General features: G+C 42.2%; 1 protein-coding gene across 1 annotated transcript in view; it reads left to right on the forward strand.

The window, feature by feature from the left end:
• The window catches only part of BBOX1 (gamma-butyrobetaine hydroxylase 1), an 80,597-nt gene extending 59,214 nt beyond the window's left edge, over positions 1–21,383 (forward strand). Inside the window, 4 exon segments of the mRNA XM_029583123.1 lie at positions 12,402–12,598; positions 16,218–16,384; positions 19,441–19,514; positions 19,516–21,383. Coding sequence (XP_029438983.1) covers positions 12,402–12,598; positions 16,218–16,384; positions 19,441–19,514; positions 19,516–19,602 — 525 coding nt within the window. The 3' untranslated portion in view covers positions 19,603–21,383.
• Positions 21,384–21,599: the final 216 nt, after the last annotated feature.

A 21,599-nucleotide genomic window follows, 5' to 3' on the forward strand; every position in this document is an offset into this window, starting at 1 on the left:
ATAAAAGTCTTTCTTTGTCCTGAGTATAGCGTTCCTGTAAGTGTTGAGGAGGGATTTGTATATTGCGTGTGTCGTAGTGGTGGGGTTTTTTCTCCAGCATTGTTCTTTGTTCCTTAGTGTTTGCTTGAGAGATTTAAGTTCCGGGGTAAACCAGGGTTTTCTGTTGTCTGATGTGGGATGTATGGTTTTGGTTGACGTTGGGCAGATTTGATCTGCAATTTTATTATTGAGATTGATCCATGAGGTAGTTGCTGTGGTTGCGTCTGTGAAATCTAGTTGATTTAGTGATTCTGATATCTTTTCATTAAGGAGATCTAGCGAACATGGTTTCCTGAAATGGATGGTGGATTTGGTAGAGTCTTTAGGTGGTGGGTTGTTGATCTTAAGTGTTGTGTAGATGACCCTATGGTCTGACCAGGGAACTGGTGAGCACGTGGGGTTAGAGTGGATGGTAAAGCTGTTGTTAATGAAGATGAGGTCCAGTGTATGGCCTGCCTTGTGGGTGGGACTATTGACGATTTGAGTAAAACCCAAGTGACTGAGTGATGAGAGGACTGTTATGCAGTTGATTGATTGTGGGGAGGCGTCCACATGCAAATTAAAGTCTCCCAGTATTATAGCGGGTTTGTCAGCGTTAATGTGTTTGGCTACAAGCTCGATAAAGAGAGAGGGATTCGATTCCAAGTTCCCTGGTGGGGCGTAGACGAGAGCTACTTGGATTTGTTCAGATTTGAAGAGGGAGAATTCCAGTTTAGAGGATGTGTTTGTATATTGTAAAGATATGTTTAGACCTTTTTTTACTGCCAGAAGGAGCCCTCCACCCCTTTTTCTGGGTCTGGGGACTGAGAAGAGGTCATAAGATTGTATGGGAAGCTGATTTGTTAGTACGGTATCTGTCTGTTTTAGCCATGTCTCTGTGATGGCACAGATATCTGGGTTGACTTCTATAAGATAATCATTGAGGATGTGCGTTTTCTTGGAGAGAGACTGAGCGTTGAATAGGGTTAGAGTAAATAGTGAGAATCCTAGGATTTGTGTAATTGGTGATATCATTATTGGGATAAGCCTTTGTTGTCGTACAATGTGCTGATATGTAGGTTTTGTGTGTGATCTGAGTTTGTTCCAGATTGTGGGTATAGAGTAGCTAAGCATCTTTGTGGTGTAATTGACTGGGGTTGCAGCGAGAGAAGTTGCTCTAGTGCTGTAATAGCTGGAGAGACTGATTGCTGGATTGGCTGAATGCTGGAGTGTCTGGATGAAAGTAGAAGAGGCTAGAGGCTGGAGAGTCTGGGTAGTTGTTGGAGAGGCTGGAGGAATGCTGGTGCGGCTGGATGCTGGGTGGTGAGTCTATGTGCTGGAGAGGCTGGATGAAGGAGGCTAGATGAGTGTTGGATGCTGTAGAGACTGAAAGAATGCTGGAGAGACTCGATGAGTGTTGGAGAGGCAGGGATTACCCCAATGTGCTTGGTGTCTGCTGCGATGTTCACCTTCTGCTCCCTAAGCGGGTAATCCTTTAAGTGTGAGGCCGCGTGACAGGTTGGTAGTTTAGTCGGAGGTGAGAAGGTATTACGTTGTTCCACATCTAAATCTTAAAATCTAAATTGGTAGGGCCCTGGCCCTGGGGCTCTCCAAGGGGCGCGCTAAGGGGCAGGCCCCTTAGGTCGCGCTCCTTCGGGCGCGCGACGCCTGGCGTGCGACGCCGCCGGTGATTTCCTGGGATTTAAAGGCCTGTTGCCGCCCTCTAATTGGCCCCTTGATTGGCCGTGACGAGCCGCGTGGCCGGAGCTGGAGCCCCGGGTGAGTGCTGTGAATTTAGGTCGGCCTTGCCCCGACGGGCTTCAGCGCCGGCTGCGCAGGCCTGCAGCTGGGGTCCGGGTCGAGTGGCGCGGTGGCAGCGATCGCGGCGAGAGAGGTGGACGGAGGAGCGGCAGGGAGGAGCGGCAGGGATTTAAATCCCCCGCTATTTTGCAGGAAAATGTAAAAAGCCACGGTCCTTTTGCAGTAAACAATGAAGAGTGAAAACTCGACCTAATTTAGGATCGCCCAATGGATCCTTACACCTAGCACTAGTAATCTAATCCTGTCTTTGTATTTTCAAACCCCAGCCTCGTTGCATTCTTGGGGGTGAGAACAGTAGGAGGGCTCAGCAGCCGCTATCAGAAACATGCTAGGCTAGTTCAGGATTTGCTTGTTTTGCAGGGGGGGGGGGGGGGCTGTGTTTCAGGAAGGGATTAAAATCTTATGCCACTATACGAAGAAATGAGATTATTATTATTAAGAAGCTCAAAACTACAAAATTCCAAAATGCCCTGGCTGAAAGTTAAAATAACAGGCACCCAAAGTCGCGGCCAGGCCATTTGGCACCTATGGCCAAATGAAGAAAAAGTGCACCCTCACCCTGAACACAACACCACGAGCTGGGAGACGCCGCTAAATGTAGGGGACTTTGATTTTAATTTTTATTGTGACCCAGAAGTTTCCACCTGCTCCTTTGGGGCTTCCAGCACAGAAATCCTGGCGCCAGGAGCCTTCAATCACAATTACTGGGGATCTTTTCCCCCCTCACAACTTTCTTATCATCGAGGTATCAGCCCTGGGCTTGGGGGCCTTCCAGCAAGGCTCCCGTCAGAACCCTGCATTCATGAGCTCCCAATCCAACCACGAGGGGTCACACCCTCCTCACACACAATTAAAGATTATGCATTTCCGATACTAGATTTTACATGAAAAGGACATTCTCAGGTAAAAAAAAACAACAACAAATCCCTTGTAACATGTATATTATATTTACATGCATTGCTGTGGTGCTAACCAGAAAATCCTGCAAAACAGACACTTGGAACCCATACGGTATTAGGCCTATCAGTGTTAGATGTATTTACTTATTTAAAAAATATTTGTTACCTGTACAAATAAATAAAATATACATAATAAAAAGTGGTAGGTTTGGCCCTCAGAAAACCATGAGTACACTGAATTACATTTGCAATATACTAAATCTCCCATACCAAAACACTAACTGCCAGCACTCAAAAAGTAAGAAGCCAGCTATGGAAAGGGAATCCCATAAATATTTCACCAGGCCCTAAAACACCAATACACCTCCCATTAGGAAAAGAGAACAAACCAGGCTGTTATAGGTCCCCCACACTGGCACTACTTACCTTATTCACACACGCTGAACACACACACACACACACACACACACACACACACACACACACACCCTCATCAAATACTGAATAGAGATACCATAAAGCGTAGATAGAAACATGCAGACAAAAACTGAACTGGAACCCACAAGCCAGGTTCTGTGTGCAGTGAAACTATGGAAAAACAGAAACATCATCATTCCTCATAAATTATCAAACAATAAAATCAAGAAATATAAATCATAATAGTAAAACCATACTAATAAAAATTATAAATATTAAAAAAAAAAACTGACAAATAGAACATCCAGGAATTAAAAACTCATATATCTATCCATTTCCAAATGTCAAAATATTTTAAAACAATTGATAAATCAAGTAACACCCAATAATTAAAACTAATAAGGATTAAAAAAAAACAAACCCCAGCTGTCCATATCTGGGAAATTTTGATTTCCAGATGACCTGAGATTGTCAGATTAGCAGGGAGAGGGGTGGGGTTATTGTATACAAGCTTTTCCTCACTTGCTCAGCCATATACACATACTCTCCCACATGCTCAGTCATAATATACACACACACATGCTGGTTTGCTGTCTCTCGCACTCAGTCATATTAACTCACACATACTCATTTAGTCTCTCTCATGTGCTCAGTCGTACACACAGCTGCTCATACATTTCACATGCTCAATCATTCACACACACTCTCTCTAACACAATGTCAATCGTATATACGCTTGTTCGCTTTCTCATGCTTAACTATATATACACACACGCTCTCATGCTCAACCATACATAAACACGCTCATATGCTTATCAATTCACGCATGTCATATGCTCTCACACGCTCATATATTCTCACATGTTCATGTGCTGTCTCTCATATACTCACATTTATACCTCTCTCACATGCCCAATCTTACCCACGCACACTCATACCTCTCTCTCTCATCTAGCCTCCAGGGGGTGCTGCAGCATGGGGAAGAAGGCCAATGCTTCTTGGCATCGGGTGGGCCTCGCTGCCCTTCATTTGCTGCTGCGCAGGCCTGGGAGCAGGAAGGAGGCCAATGCTGCTCTGCCCTATATAGGGGTGGCAGGGAGGGAGGAGGAGGAGGCTGATATCTTTCACGGCCTCGCAGACCACGCTGCTCTTCATTGCCGTGGTGAGGAGGGATCGGGTGTGTGGGCCGCACTGTTCTTCATTGCTGGGGCAGCATAAGAAAAGAGATTAATAGTTTTCATGGCCCGTGCTACTCTTTATTGTCAGGGTGAGGGGAGGGAGGAGGAGGCCGATTTTAGTTTTCCCACGACAACGCCCCTGGTGAATGGCGCCTATAGCCAAGGACATATCGGCCATAGGCTAGCGCTGACTCTGGAAGCGCCTGTTCCTGACAACGTGAATGAATCTGGTAACTGATCTCAGCCCATTGGCTGAGTTTGAATTCCTCCATGGATAAATACTATTCCGCCATAGTGTGATTTGAAAACATTCAGCTAACTGATGCTGGAATGGAATTGCTTATCCTAAGTCTGACTACTCTGGCTAAGGATTTATTCAGAAGCTAGGCCTTTAGTGGACTCAGGGTTCTCACACTGACATATATCACATGACTGTACAATTATTGTGAGAATGTAAGAAGTAAACACCAGATGTGCAGGATCTGTGGTGAGGGAGGTTATATTGCAAGAAAAAGCCAGTATGTATTGGGAAATCGCACGAGTTTCTAAAAATATAGTTTCAGATGCATAAATAAAAAGGGTATAACTAACAAAGGCAAGGGATGGAGACGGCCGAGGGACAGACACTAAAAGAGAATCCTCACCAACAGAAGCAACTCAGTAGTCCTAATCGTAAGAAAAGTGTTAGCACTACATTGCTCTGCTTCAATGGCAAGAGGAAATGTGGAAAAAAGGATTTGCTATTCACAAATAAGCATGGGTGTGGCTTGCTTGTTACGGTGGTTACTACCCCGAATCAATTAAGCCTGATACTTCACTTGGAATACATATCCAGCGCGTATCACTGCTTCAACAGCAGGGGGTGAAGAAAAGAGGATTTATAATCAGGCAACAACCAACAAGGACTGAATTGCACAGGCTGGGTAAACAAGCGTGGGAGTAGCTTGCTTATTGCGGCAATTACTACTCCTAACAAATTAAGCTAGATGCTTCACTAAGATGCAGCTCCAGCATTGCTCTCTACATCAATGGTGGGGGTGGAAGGTAACTAGAACCAAAAAGTTACTAATAAGGGCCAAGAGTAACAGATAAGTATGAACAAAAATAAGTGTGAAAGCTTGCTGGGCAGACTGGATGGGCCGTTTGGTCTTCTTCTGCCGTCATTTCTGTTTCATTTCTATGTTTCTATATTATCATTGCAACTATTGTCTTTGCTATATTTGTGTATTCTGCCTTGCTTTCTGGAACATAACTTAGCATTAATAAGAAACACTGCATATCCCGATGTATTTTGTGTGCTGACTCAGAGTGTGAGTGAGGCTTTGTGTCTTCTTAAGTAGCAGATCTGTCGGGCAAGGTGGAGGGGGCCTGCAGGTACCGCTTTGTGTCTTGAAGTGACGGATCTTGTGGTGGAGTATCCCGGGGGGGGGACGACGGACACCGGCTTTATGTCTTGAAGTGGTGGATCTCGCTAGGGGAGTTACTTGGAGAATACAAGCCCTTTGTTTCTTTATGTTTAACCACACATGCACAGAGTGAACCTGCAATAGATGCATCATGCAGGTCGTCTTGGGCTGATCTTTTTGCAAGGTCGCACCAGATCGCCAACGTGGAACTTTTCCCCTTTTTTTTTTTTTAAGAACATCACCCCTGCCAAAACCTTACCACAGCCTCACAGTCTCCTCTTTGCTGGACCTCTTTTAGAAATGAAGCAGCAGCGCAGTAAGCATAATCTTCTTGTTACGGCACTTCCCACGTACCTTGTCCCCAGGAACCATTCCAGTGGAATTGTCCCCTTTTCAGTTACCTCCACTACAAACACCAAAAAGGAGAGCGGGAATGAGGAATTAAAATAGAACAAATAAACCCTGGGGTTCATCATTCCGGAATGATGAGTAGTGGAAAAAAAGGGGCGGGAGGGCGATACTGAGCCGGCGGCCGCTATCGCCCCCATAGCGCCACAGCAAAAGGTGGTGGTATTTCCGGCGCTGCTGCAGGCGATTAACGTGTAAAACATTATCGCCCGCAGCTGTACCGGCATCAAAATTTTATTAACCCCCCCCCCTCGCTTTCCCTCATTTAAGTCTTAACGTCGCAATAACGGCTCATCGCGTCTTCATGAATGACCCTGAAAGTCTGCAAATGTTCTTTATATTTTGTTTCCTGCTAAAAAAAAAAAAGTATGTTAGCAAAAAAAGCTGTTTTTCTAGTGTCCACCTCATGTCTTAGATTAATGAGTTACCTGTTAAATTAATGTAGTTATTAACAGTTAATGTGTAGTGGGGAAAAGGGAGCTATTTTATTAATATGAAACAGATGTTGTTTAGCTCAGGATCTGCTGTGCCAAATATTGCTTGGGTCGGTAATAGAGACACGCGTGAGTTCTCAGTCTTTTTTGTACAAAGCAGATAATGTTTCTATGTACAAATATTGTGCTGCAGCGCACATTCCTCCTCTTTCGGATTAGCAGCACAAAGCTGTCTATTGCATTCAGCCTCTTTGACCTGCTGTGTTTAAAGTATAGAAACATAGTAATGACGGCAGAAAAGGACCAAATGGTCCATCCAGTCTGCCCAGCAAGCTTCTTAAGGTAGTAACTGCTGCTCTGCGCAGTTATCCCCAAGCTTTATGATATCCATTTTATTTTTCAGCTACCGACTTTTTTTTTTTTACTGGATGGTGAGCTTTCTTGAAAATTCAGACAGACGGTATTGCTTGACGTGGCTTTGCTTAGGGTCTTGGCTGTAGAAGCAGTCCTCTGCTGTTTCCCTTATGTCTGCACATCAGTACCCCAGACTGTAGAAGTCGGGGCCCTCGGTTGTCGTCTGAATCCAATTCCCCTCTTCCCCTGCCGTTGAAGCAGAGGGGTATGTTGGAGGTGCATCAAAAGAATCAAGGCTTGTTGGTGCGGCAGTTACTATCCTTAACCAATAAGTTACCCCCATGCACACTTTCTTCCTTTTCCTTTGGGATTTGGCTGTAGAAGCAGTCCTGTGCTTTTTCCTTTATGTCTGGCATCAGTAGACATCAGGGCCCTTGGTTGTTGTCTGATTTCCAATTCCTCTTCCTCGCCCCCCCTCCCCCATCATGTAAGTGGGGAGCATCTGTGAAGGATAGTAACTGCTGCACCAGCAAGTTTACCACCCCTGCTCGATATTCTTCATTTCCATCCTCTAGATGTCTACAGGCGGGGGGCAATGTTGCAGTTACGTTATAAGCATCAAGGCTTATTAGTTGAGGGTAGTAATCTCCATAACTTCTGTTAGGGGTAGCAGCCACCGCATCAGCAGGTTACCCCCATGCACGCTTTTCTCATTCCCATCCTCTAGTCTTCAGGAACCCACAGTGTTTATCCCATTCCCTTTTGAATTCTTTCTGTGAAGAAATATTTCCTGATGTTGATTCTGAGTCGTTCTCCCTTTCAGTTTCATTTCATGACCCCTAATTCTATTGTTTTCTTTCCAATGGAAAAGGTTCAATCATCATTAAAACCTTTTAGGTATCTGAAGGGCTGTATCATGTCTCCCCTGCACCTCCTTTCCTCCAGGGTGTACATATTCAGATCCTTCAGCCTTTCCTCATAAGTCATGTGATGGAGACCCCCACACCATTTTGGTCACACTCCTCTGGCCCGCCTCCATCCTATCTCTATCCCATTTGAGATAACGTCTCTAAAACTGAGCACTGTACTCAAGAAGAGGGCCTCACCAAGGACCTGTACAAGGGCATATCACCTTCAATCCTATTATCACAGAAAAGGAGACAAAATACAAAAATACTTTTCTGGCCAAATACGTTTGATAGTTTTATGAATTTTCCAGTTGTAAAAATAATGTTTGTCTTTATTTGAAATTTTATTTATTTTATTTATTTATTTAGAGTTTTTATATACCGACCTTCTCGATATACATAATCGAATCAGGTCGGTTTGAAATGTTTCTATTCTGCCTATAGCGATAAGTTGTGTTAGGCGGGTCACAATTAAAATAATTGTAATAATACATACATTAAATTTAAAAAAATAAAACACAAAATCAATAATATTATACAATCAAAATGTAAAAAAATCAAAATTCCTGCATAAACACCAAAGAGCAATGTTTATCCTTACAGTTCAAGGGCCTGCATAAACAAGTTTGCTTTCAGCTGCTTTCTCAATACACTGATGTCATTGACAGCACGCAGGGCAATCGAGCTGTCTTGACTGTTAGGGACTGATGATAAATTTAATTCACCAGATCTCAGCATGCGACAGCTTCAATACATTTGTCAAATAACTGGGGCCCTCTAGTTGAAGAGCCTTATAAACCAGAACTTAATACTTTTAAATTCAATCCGATATCCTACAGGAAGTGAATGTTTGCTCCCAACTCTGATGGCCCGATACCAGGCAGGCTGCAGAATTTTGCAATACTTGAACTGCTTTCAAGGAGGTAAAAGGTCGCCTCACAAACAGGGAATTTCAGTAATCGACAGTACACAACACGAATGCTTGGACCACAGTCCAAAAATCATTCCACTACAATATATAGAATATTTTAAATGACTCAATAGCCTAAATTTAAAATATCCATAACTCAAGGGCCACTTTGGTCTGGTTTACTGCCCTTCAAGTACAAAGGAGTATTAAAATTTGGGAGGGTTGTTTTTTTTGTGGTGGTTTTTTTTTTTTTTTTTTTTTGCAAGATAAAAATGTCATGAGGCTACTGACTACTTTGCCATGCAAAGAAGGATTCACGACTGAAGAACACACCAGCCCGATAATGAAATATAAACATAGGCCACATTGCTATGGCAAAAACCTAATTTCTAGCATTCTCCTGCAATTGCAGCAAAAGCTAGTAACCTCCCTCCCATTCCACCTGAATCCTCAACCCCACCCCACACACACATTGGAGTGAATTTTCAGAGGTGTAACGTGTGAAAATAGCATAAATGCGCGTAAGTAGCACATACATGCATATTGCATGTATGTGCATATGCATAGCACAAAATGCTATTTTATAAATGATTGCATGTATTTTTGGTTTTGCACGTACATTCTATCAGGAAAATAAGGGGAGTTATCTCTATAACTGGGTGGGGTTATGAAGTATGCGCCATAGTTGCTATTTTGTAACAGATATACACGTATATATTACCAAATTTATTCGGAGACATTGAAGTTTAGTTGACATCTGATCAGTTTTTTTCTGAGAGCAGTCAACAGTCAGAATGACATTTTATTGATGTTTTGTATAGTTTGTTTTTTATTTGTGTCTTGAGTGTTTATGTATGTTTTCTTTTAGATGCTTGTTTGCAAATTTGAGCTATTGATAGCTAAATATACCTGGCATATAAATTATTTAAATAGGAAAATACACTTTAACACTGACTTGTGCAAGTGAAATTAGACTTGTCATCTGCAGTTTTTGAATGAGAGGTCTGAGTAATCTGGTGGGGGGGTATAGGATGAAGTGCTTGGGGGTTTGGGTGAACTGGTGATTCCAAGTATGTGCGCAAGTAAGTATTTTCAAAAGGTTTAAAGGCATACTTTATAAAATACCTGCCTCGGCATTTAATTCTGGGTGGTTTTTTATTTGAGCAGTGTCATGGTTATTCTGAACATAAAAATATACTCGCGTATGTTTATAAAACGAGTAGAGAAAGTATCCATTTTCTTGCATTTGGAAATATACCTGCGGTCTTTCGGAGCAGAAATACATGGTCCTGCTTGCACAGCTTATAAAATCCTAGAACTAATCTGCGCACATCCATGCACACATGCAAATGCTGTACCATGGATAGTTTTGAAAGCCGAGCTCATTAAGTGCAATGGAACATTGTTAATGTGCCAGAGCTTTTCACAGATCAGCACTGGGGTAAAAGTGCTGAGAGCTGGCCGGCCTGGTGCCTCAGTGGCAACTGCTGGGCACTGCCGGTCAAAATGTCCGTCATTCAATCCCCGGCTTAGGTCTTCTGCTTCCAGGTTCAGCCGGGGCTGAAGATGTTGGGGAGGCAGCGTTCACAGCTCCTGGTGGAGGGGGAGGAAGGGGGGGGAAAGACCCCGAGGGGAGGGGGTGTCATAATCATTGCCTAAGGGTGACACCTAGTGGCTGGATTCAGGTTCCACAACTGCAAGGGATTGGAAGGAGCCCTGGTAAATGGTCTCCCCTGGCCTAGGACCGTCTTTGCAATGACTAAACATGGGAGGGGATATAAAATAGGGCAAATAATCCCCCAGCAGTTGCAAATGAAGGCTCATGGCACCAAGATCCCAGCTCTGGTTGCGATTTTTAAGCTGCACGTACAAAGGAGTGGGAGGACACTGTGTAAATTATAATAATAATGAGAGGGCATGAAAGTCAGTTGATAGGTCATGATTGGCTTAAACACCCCCTAATGAACCATAATCCCAAAGTAATGAACAGTAGGCCACACGGGAAGAGAAACTTGACCTTAGCATGTGCAGTATGGTAGAAGTGTCTAGAGACATGGCCTGTGGGGTCTTTTTTTTTTTTATATATATAATAGTCTGATGTAACTTTGGCAACTCACCAGTAGAGCTGGTTCAGATTTATCAAAACACAATTTGTGATTTCTCGGAGGAATAAAGCACGTATAGGCATCTAGGAAAAGCTGTTTATACTGGAACAAATAGTTCTTTAATTCTAAGAATTTTGGTTTGTATTAAGAGACTCTGGTCTGGTAAGACTGAGAGGAAAGGATTCGTGCTTGGGACCAGTCTGAGAGAAGGATATCAGGGTGGGATTGATCTCAGAAAGGATCTCTCTATGGGATCAGTGTGGGGAATGATCCCTGCATGGGATCGATCTGAAAAGGATCCCAGAATAGACTCAGTCTCTGCATGGTATCAGTCTAGAAATTCACGTCTGCGTCCGATTGGTCTCAGAAAGGAAACCTTTAAGGGAAAATATCTCTATTTGTGATCAGGCTGTCTCATTCTAGAGATCCTTTCCCAATCTTGAAAAGGAGATGAGTATGGGAAAGGATTAAGCATGGGGGCTGAGCTCAGAAAAGATATTTATATGGGATTAGTCTGGGAAAGCATCCCTATTTCTGTGGATAACACAGTCTTCCTCACAGCCCATAACCTAGGAGGCATTGACTCCTCCCTCTCCTTCTCGACACCCATGCAGAGCTCTGCTAAAATATGCTGTATCTTTCTATAGAACATCACCAAATCCATCCCTTCCTTTCTTAACACGTTCCCAGAAGCCTTATCCACCCTTTCCTCTCCTTCCACTTAGACTGTTACAACCTGCTCCTCATGGGCAAAACATCTCTGTCCTAAATTCAGCTGCACGACTTACCTTTCACCAAAATCGCTACACCCGTATTTCCCCCCCTCTTCTGAAGTCACTGCATTGGCTCCCTATCCGCTCCCACATACAGTTCAAGCTCCTCTTACTCGCTTACAAGAGCCTTCGCTCTGCAGCTGCTCACTACCTCTCCTCTCTTACCTCTCTCTACACAGAGTGCACAAGGAGGGGTGTGGAGCAGTGCACACTCGTCAGGTGCCCTTCTCCCCTACCACCAGTTCCGGACCCCCTGCTTCCCATCTGTGCTTGGAATAGACTTCCTGAGCTGGTGCGTCCTGCTCCCTCTCTTGCCTCATTTAAATCCCATGTAAAAACCCACCTTTATGAGGCTGCTTTTAAATCTTAAGATGGATTATCTCCCTTCAGCCTCATTAATTCATTTTAAACATTGTCTTACTTTATGAAACTCCTGATTCTCTTGACCTAAATATATTTGTCTTGATTAGATTGTAAGCTCTATTCAGAAGGGACTCTCTCTTGTTTGTTTATCCAGTGCTGCGTATGTCTAGTAGTGCCGTAGAAGTGTTAAGTAGTAGTAATCAAATTAGTCTGGGAAACTATCCCTGCATGGGGCTGATCTCAGGCTCTCTACACAGGACCAGTCTGGGAAAATGATTCCAGCATGACACTAATCTCTCAAAAGATTTTTATTTGGGATCAGTCTGAGAAATCTCCATTGGATGGTTCTTGGAAAGGCTCTCCATGTCTGATCAGGCTGCAATTTCATTCTTGCCCATTTCTTGCAGGTTCAGTTTCTTCACTGTTTAAAGCAAGCCAAGGTTGGAGGAGAAAGTGAAGTTGTCGATGGATTCCATGTGTGTAACCAGCTAAAAGAGCAGGATCCAGAAGCTTTCCACATCCTTTCTTCCACGCTGGTTGATTTCACAGACACTGGGGTGGATTATTGTGATTTTGCTCTCCAGTCCAAGCATAGAATTATTGAGTAAGTACTGCAAGCTTCTGGTGATACCCAGGAAGCAGCTACCACCAATTTCTGTGCACGAGTGGGGTCCTACACACTGAGAGCAGGTGTGCCATGCTGACAGATGGGATGTGCATGCAAAAGAAAATCTTGTTTTGTTTTTGGTGGGTTTTTTTGTTTGTTTTTTTTTGCGGGGGAGGATTTATTTGGGTTTAAGTTCATTTTATGTTTGTTTCCATGTGTTCTTTTTGTGAACCAAAATAAACATTTAAGTTAAAACAAAAAGAAACAGTCTCCCATCCACACCTCCTGGACCACTCTTACCCCTTCTGCTGGGTTATCCGATGCAGAAAGGAACAGGAGAGATTGGAGGGAGTTCCTACTGCCCTTTCTGCATCAGAGACCCAGGTGGAAGGGATAAGCATAGTCTAGCGATAGCAATGCTTTGGCAAATGCAGCAGTGAGGAGGGCGATAAATTTCACTCTTCTAATTTTTTTTTTTTCGTATTGACTTTCTCAAATGAAAGACATTGAAAAAACAAATTTCAAGGAGGAGTTTGTTTCATGTTTAAATCAAATGAAACGTAAATGCTTTGTCACATTTTTCATTTCATTGAAAAATGAATGCACACCTCTATTGAGAGGAGCTGAGGGAGATCTAATCCTGTCTCTGCTGCTGGCACTGTGTGTGTGTGTGACCCTGGCTTGATGTCTAATCACAAATAACATTGCCCATGAGAAATACAACTGTAGGAATTAAGAAAAATTCGCAAAAATATTTAAAGATAAATTTCAACACACTTAATCCATTATGAAATATAAATATGTGCCAATCGCATAAACATTATACAAAAATATCAAATGACATAAACCCTCCGCTGGAAAAATCCCAATTCCCTATATTCTAAAAACCACAATATTACCAACATGCACACCAATCCATTCATACCATAGCTACCCAATTATAAAATGGTAAAATAGTACAGAAAATACAGAAGAGATGGACGTGAATAATAATTTCTTAGTGACTTTAATCACTAATTCTTCATAAGATTACAAAAAGATCTTTTCGAGGAGTGATGTCACCTCAACTATAAATCGCCAGTCTTCAATACTTCTTCCTTTCTTCTACTCATACTATATATTCCATCTTCTGTAACGTTCCCGACAATTCTTCCTTTCACCCTCAAATATCGGGGATTCCTCAGGGGAAACTTAAGACATACCCAAACCTTCTTAGAAGATGATAATGTCTCAACGTAAACTCTGATACACCGCCTTAGTGCCGTAAGACCGTTGACGTGTTCCCTGATGGAATCGGCGTTTCTGCTATCTGTAAGAGTGAAATTCTTCGCTGGAAAGTGAAGCGGTGCTTTAGCAACGATGGAGTGAGTCATAATGTCGTTTGGAATAAAGACAGTGTACCAGAATTAGTGATTGAAGTCGCTATTATTCACGTCCATCTTTCCAATTTTATATCTGGGAGGTATGATATGAGTGGATTTGTGTGCATTTGGTAATAGTGTGGTTTTTAGAATATAGGGACTGGGGAAGGGATTTTTCCAGCAGAGGGTTTGTCATTTGATATTTTTGTATAATGTTTATGTGATTGGCACATGTTTATATTTCATGATGGATTATCTTTAAATTTTTAGCAGAGTTTTCTTAATTCCTATAGTTGTATTTCTCATTCTCTCTCATTTCTAAAGGGTAATGTTGTTTGTGTTTATATGAGGGAAGATATATTTTCCTTCAGTTGTTTTGTATACCATATCATGGTTGATTAGACCATGATATGGTCTAATCAACCATGATATGGTAATAGCTAATATGAACACCACTCCTCCAGAAACCATCATGTATTCCAAATGCGCAAACAGTCTGCCATGTCATCCACTCTAGAAGTGGCCGCAGGTATGCTATAACTGTTTGCACAAAGGATATTATATTAATTCGCAACCATTTCTCTTAGAATAATGGAGAGCACACCAGCAGTAGGCCTGTAATTCCATTGTATTTCAGTTCTAAAATTGGCAATGGAAACAAAGCATTGCAGATTTCTGTGGCATTATTGGAGCCCAACTGTGGAAACTGCAGCTCTGCTGATAAAAAAAAATATTCCTTCTGCTATTGTCTGTTGGTTTTGAAAAATGATGCTTCTCACACACAGGGTTTCTTTTTTCAGTTTTTCATAAATAATTTAGTTTTTTCTGTTATTTTAAGTGGAAAATAAATTAAAAGTGATTTTTTCCCCCCAAGATCCTAGCAACTTGTTGAAAGAGATTGCCTCTCTGTTGCTCAGACGTCAGCTGCATTCTTATGACTAACTTTAACCTTAGAACAAACTGTGAGTGAAGAAGAGCCCTGTAGGAAATGGTGCACAGCTGAAAACAAATGCCTTTTTTTTTTTTTTTTTTTTCCTTCCCAAGAATCTCAGTAATGGAACATTTAACAGGTCTGTGCTGCCACCTTGTGGAGAGACCAGAACATTCCTTCCTCTCTCGCTTTTTTTTTTTAGTTCATGAAGCCATTCCATGTCATAAGAGAAGGTTAATCCAGTCCTAGTTTTACCCCCACTCTATCCATGAACTTGTCGCTCTGATTTCCCTAAGGAAAGCAGTGCTACATCTCCCAGCATGCAATGGGGTCAAGCCAAGGCCGGCTCAGTCTATCTTTTACGCCATAGAATTGCCAACAACCTTATGTCATATTTATACCAATGTCACGTCGTGGAGCAGAAATGTTATAATCCCAAAACATTTCCCAAACCCAGAGTGCTTCCTTACAGTAGATAATTGGATCCATTCAAATCATCAGATTGGATTACTGAGATCAAGAATCGCAATCCAATAAACCCAACAGTTCTCTAATTTTAATAATATTTTCTTGTAATCTTTATCATTAGCTACTTTCTGTAATGTGGTATTTTTGCTTAAATGTGATATAATCTGAGTTGTGCGTGGCTCTCAAGCCATAGTCTGAGCATCACTGATATATCCGATGCATATCCTCTTTCCATGACATCTGAACTTCTGAAAAAAAAGAAATGTGCACATGAGTAAATCTCCATTAGATGGAAACAAATATTCCCTGAGCCAGGCTGAATATATTTTATTTTTGGTATTAGCAAAAATGTCTAAATATTTTGCCACTCGTGGAGCTCGGGGAATTTTATAGAATGATGCTGGAGGGATGTGATCTCTTTCCTCATTTGCATTGGAAGTTTTCGAACAGTCTGGGCACTTTGTCATTAGAACCTGCCTGCAAGAGGTGGTTAGATATATCTTAAGAAATCGAAAAACTTGCTGGTATCCTATTTAGATTAAAAAGCATTATATAATTAGTGGAGACAGACAGCAAAAACAGTTTTGTTGCAGCATGAACAGAATTAACTGGGTAGACTAGACGGACAGGTTAGTCTTTTCTGCCGTCATCTACTGTTACTATGCATGGAGAACTGATGTAAAGAGCAGTGACCAGATAACCAGGGAACCATGTACGATCCATATTTAATCCAACATGATCTTTGTTCCATCCAAGGAAACGAGACGACATTCACATCCAAAAAACGTTATATTTTCCAAGGTGTATGCTACTGTGAGAACAGAAAAAAGTAACTTTGTCACCTTCTTTCTTACAGATTAGATCACAAGGGTCAGATTCTCCGTATCAATTTTAACAATGCAACCAGAGACTCTGTGTTTGACGTACCCATTGAGCAAGTGCAGCCGTTTTATGCTGCGTTGAAGCAGTTCGTCACCCTCCTGAACAAACCCCAAAATGTTTTTTGCTATAAGATGAAGCCAGGTAAGTAGGTTCACTTTACTTGAGTTTATTTGATTTGATAAATCTTCTTTCTCTTTGACAAATCAAATTGATGTACAATTTAAAATCTTAGGTGGATTTTAAGACCTGCGGGTGTACTTCTGTGCGCGCGTGCTACCCGGCGCGCACAGAAGTACACCCGATTTTATAACTTGGTGCACACTAGTGCACCCTGTGCACGCCGACTCCCGCGGGCTTCCCCCGTTCCCTCCCCCCAAAAATTTGTTATCGAACCTTTTGCGCACGCCAGCAAGCGATCCTCCGACACAGTGGCAAATGGCCGCTGTGTCGGAGGCCTCTGGCCCCACCCCTTTTTTGCAAGCCCAGGGACTTAGACACATCCCGGGACTTTACATGCGTCGCCGGGCCTTTATAAAATAAATAAATCCACTGGATTTACACGCGTAGAGCTTTTAAAATCTGGTCCAAAATGAGTAACAAGAAATAAATAAATTGTAAAACAGAGTATGTTTAAAATAGCAAGTAAAATAAATGAAACATAAACTGTATACAGTAAGCGAAATAAAACATAACACACAAACCAACACAAATCAACTTAAAAACATAAAATGAAATAAGATTAAATATAATTAATAAAATTCAGTCATAAAAAACTGTATTCAAAAGAGATAATAAGAGGAAACAGTCTGAAAAACTTAGGAGATAAAATCTTAAGATGTTTTTGATAGTTTCTCTCACTCAGCTCCTTATTTATGAAATTCTAAGTTCTGTCCTCTCTAAGCGAATGCCTTTATGAGTAAGGTGACCTTAAAAGTTCTTGCCGTGAGGATCGGAGAATTCTAGCAGGCGTGTGTGAGATTAGATAATTCGAGAGAGAGAGAGGAAGTGCTTGGAAAGTAAGGCGACGAGTTACGGGAAGCCAGCGGAGTTCTTGAAGACGAAGAGTGAGGTGGCCATACTCTTCCCAAAAATTATTTTAGCTGCTGTGTTCTAAACGATTTGAAGCTTATGAACCAAACTGGATGAAAGGGAATTACGATAGCCAAGGTGGCTTAATTATTTTTTACGTTCCGCTTTTCAGCACTCGAAAGCGGATTGCGTTCAGGTACTGCAGTTATTTCCCCGTCCCTAGAGGGCTCACAGTCTTAAGTTTGTACCTGAGGCAACGGATGGTAAAGTGACTTGCCCAAGGTCACAAGGAGCAGCAATGGGATTTGAATCCTGGTTCATAGCCCGCTGCTTTAACCACTAGGTTACTCCTCCACTCGGACCACCAGATCACTCCTCCATGAATAGGTGAGAGAAAGTTAAGATCTTTGCTTCCTAAGAACGTTGCAGCCTTAGAATCATTCACTGAAAGTGGTACATTTTCTGCACCAGACTAGAGAGATGAGAAGTCCACTGCCTGGTCATTCGGCCAAAAGTTACATGATTTAAGGAGAGTGCATGAAACATTAAAAGGAATATTGGCCATAGGCAAATGTCGCAGGAGATAAAATTCTTACCATACTAGTCGAAGAACTTGTTCATATTCTTTTCAATTGCCTGCAAATGGATGCAATGAGGAGGAGGAGAAGGTTTTTATTTATTTGTCATTAAATAAGTTTTTCAAAAAACTGCAGCCTAAGCGATTTAGGACTGTTGACGAAGCGCAGGGCTGAATAGACTCATCCGGCTTAAACGGCGCACGGGGAGCATCTTGCAGTTGCGCAGTGTGGTCAGGGGCCCCTAGGATGCGCACATTAGGTACCCTACATAGAAGCGTCCCCTTTCTGATGGTTATAACGAAACACTGCTCGTGCTACAGAGCTCCTCCATTACTGCAGATGCGCCACAGAATGCATCCACTCGTAAGCCGGCCCTGTTGTTCATCCTCTTTTTTTTTTTTTTTTTAGGTAAGCCTAGTATTTCTCTCAGCTTTTGGGTGGGTCTTATTTAAAATCTCTTTAGTGAAACTGAGAGGGTTTTGGTGCCACGGTGTCGAGTACTCAGAAGGTGGATAGTTGTTTACAGTTGCCAGGGCCGCATCAGAGAGTCAGCAGCCACCCAAAGGGCCACTCCTCGCGCTTCAGTTTGCATCTCTGCTGCTGCGACCTGAGGGTGGTAAATGCCAGCTGCTTCCAGATTCTCCCTATGTCACCCTTCTTCTTTGCACACTTTTTAAATGTATAGCAAATATCCTTTGGGCAAGCTGAGGGTGATGGCACCAAGAAATTACAATAAATTACTTTTCTTAGGATACGAGTAGCCAGGAACAGTAAAATCTTATCTTATCCTCCTCTGAAGCTCCAGCAGCTCCTTGCGCTTTATTTGCCCAGTGGTTTCTGGAATGCTTTTTCTTTTCTCGGTAGCTGCGTTTGCCCTCAGCCCCTGCAGCCTTTATGTGAATAAAGGAGAATTTGGTGCTGTGACCCTACACTGGGTTATCTTCTGATCCGCAGGAAGGAAACCTCTGTGGGGTGTCGTTGTCCGTGTAGCCCTGCCAGGCCCATGCACTGTACTTCGAAAAGTGAGAAAAGCAAATACACACGAGCTCCGCTGAGCACTTCCCTTCTTTACCTGATAAGTGCACAGTCCCTAAATGGGAACAGACGCGTGCAATAGTGCAACTGTGCACTTGGCCAAATAAAGGAGTGTGAAAGGCAGAGAACCATGCAGAGCTCAGCCCACTCCTGAAAACCGGTCCCTATTTGTACTTAGCAAAAAATGACATTTTAAAGTCTGAGGCAACAAAGTGCATTTTTCACCATTATAAAATGGCTTAGAGCTATCCAACAATTTGACTTCTTTTAGTGCGTCCCAGCACATCTTCTAGCTGGCCTTCACTGGAAATGTTAAACCTCCATTAGAAGTTATTGTTATTCAGCTACTGAAAAGGCTCTTGCTTAGAATTAACAAGCTGGAAGGAGAGGACAGGTCCACCCTGTCCTCCTCCGATAAATATGTTAAATGCAACCTCATAAAAGAGATTTTACATCTGCAACTTCAGCAGCAGCTCTCTGCGTTCAGAAACACTGTGGCATAGCTTTTGTTTTGGGAATCTTTCTAATGCATGCGTCGCACACCTCTCTCGACAGGCCACATCGTGACGTTTGACAACTGGCGAATCCTTCACAGCCGCCGCGGCTACCAGTCTGACGAGGACGTATCCCCGCCATCTGGAAGGCTCCTATTTAGACTGGGATGTGGTTCTGTCCAGAATGCGGAGCCTTAAGCGGTCGCTGCAGGCTCGGGATTGATCCGGGCCCTGAGGATGGACAGCCCCGAGCCGAAAACTCTTCCTCCTACAGAAGGAATTTTCAGCCTCCAACTGGGAATTCTTCCGCTGCTTTGGCTCGGTGTACGATTTTTTATCAGGAGTGGATTTTGTCTTTCCTGATGATGTTATATTTGCACTTTGTCATATTTTGGTTACTGTTTGTTAGCTTTATTATTTCTTGGCATGGCTGACACGTTTTTAGTATGAGCGTCAAATAAGAGAACTGTAAATTGGGAGAAGAAACAATTCTAATAAAAGGTGGTGTGATTTCCTGCCGCAGAACCGTTTAAAATTTTTGATGATGAAACAGAAATTCTAAAATCTAAAGACCTAAAGTGCTACATTAACATGCAAGCCGGAGATGCAGCAAGGGTTGGTTTGTTTTAGTTATTCCACGGGGAAATTGAAGTTATAAAGAAGTAGAATATATTTTTCCCGCTACCTCATACTCTGAGAATCCTGGGGGGGGGCATAGTTTCTATTTTTTTCTGTCCCATCATAATTAGCCTTATGTGAAAAGGATGTACATGAAATGCCATAGAAGTTTTCCTTCATAAAAAAAAAAAAGAAAATAAATAGTAATTTGATACAAAAATACATTTTTCTATGCCTCTTATTCATCGGAAAAAGAGCACTGACATAATCTAGCCTCTGGCACAGTTGCAGAATCCCAGTGGTTTATTAAGTGGTGAGAGGGAATTGAAAGGTGGTTTTTCTTTTTTTTTTTTTTAAAATCACTCTTGGAATACTAAACAGCTAATGCAGCACATGCAATGCCAGTCCAGCTGGGGCGGAAACACCAGCAGGAGTAGAACCAAAGTTTTTTTGGGGTTTTTTTTTCCCCCCGGTTCCCCGCATCTCTTTCCTGTTGATAAGCTCACGTCAACAAGCCCATCCTGACAGCGATTGCCCAGGAAGTATCAAGGGCCAAGGTAATCCCTGCTATTACATTCTCCACGCGCCTGCTTTTAATTAGATTTGGCGCTGCTGCCGTAGCTATTAATACCCAGCACAGCAGCCACTAGGGAATGCTCCTTGAAGGGACCGTTGACCTTTTCCTATATTTTGTCTTTCTGAGGTGATTGCCATGTTGGAATATCAGTGTTATTAATTCTCTCTCTCTTCTCTATCATTTCTCTCCTCCCCCATCCTATTTTTTTTCTTATAATCCTCAGTGCTTTATGGCAGTCCTAGCACCCGAGGTCATTAACTTAGAGGCTTCTTAGTATCATGGCGTGATGTTTTCTTATAAAATCAATCTCATGAACTATAATAATAACCATTGTAATTATGAATAATGTACAACTCCTTTTTTGCATCACAGACACTCTCTTGGCTTTCAGTAGCATATGACGCCAACAAGCTGTGTTGATGGGAATTGTAAAAGCTACATAAATTGGATGGATGGGCAGACTAGATGGGCAATATGGTCATCTTCGGCCATCCATGTTTTCTATGTTTCTACTATTTGATTTATAGAACTTAAGACCTTTTTAGCTTTATGCTATTTGTTCCCCATTTTTAAATGAAGAAAATAGTCCTACCACATGCTCTAAACTGGCCTCTTACAACTCTGTTTACCACTAGACACTTAATGAAAGGAAATGTAGTTTGCTTTTGGAGCTATTTGTATCTCTCATTTTCAGATGAATTTTCAGAGATGTTACCCATGTAAATATAACATACAATCATAACCATTTTCAAAAGCCATTTACTTGTATTAAGTGCACGTAACATGAGTAAAACCTATTGACATCTCGATGGCATGTACTGTAGTAATTTTCAAAAGTCCACTTGCATGGGTAAAATGCATTTACATGTGTTAAACCCAATTTTTTAAGCATGTAAATGCTTTTGAAAATCAGACCTAAAGTGTCTTGTTGGCCTGTCTGTATTCACATGTAATGTTAGGGGTAATTTGCATAAAATTGCACGCTGATATGCTCCCAAGTTACACCAATTTTCAAAACAAACTTT

This window comes from Rhinatrema bivittatum, chromosome 17, assembly GCF_901001135.1.
Source record: "Rhinatrema bivittatum chromosome 17, aRhiBiv1.1, whole genome shotgun sequence".
NCBI lineage: Eukaryota > Metazoa > Chordata > Amphibia > Gymnophiona > Rhinatrematidae > Rhinatrema > Rhinatrema bivittatum.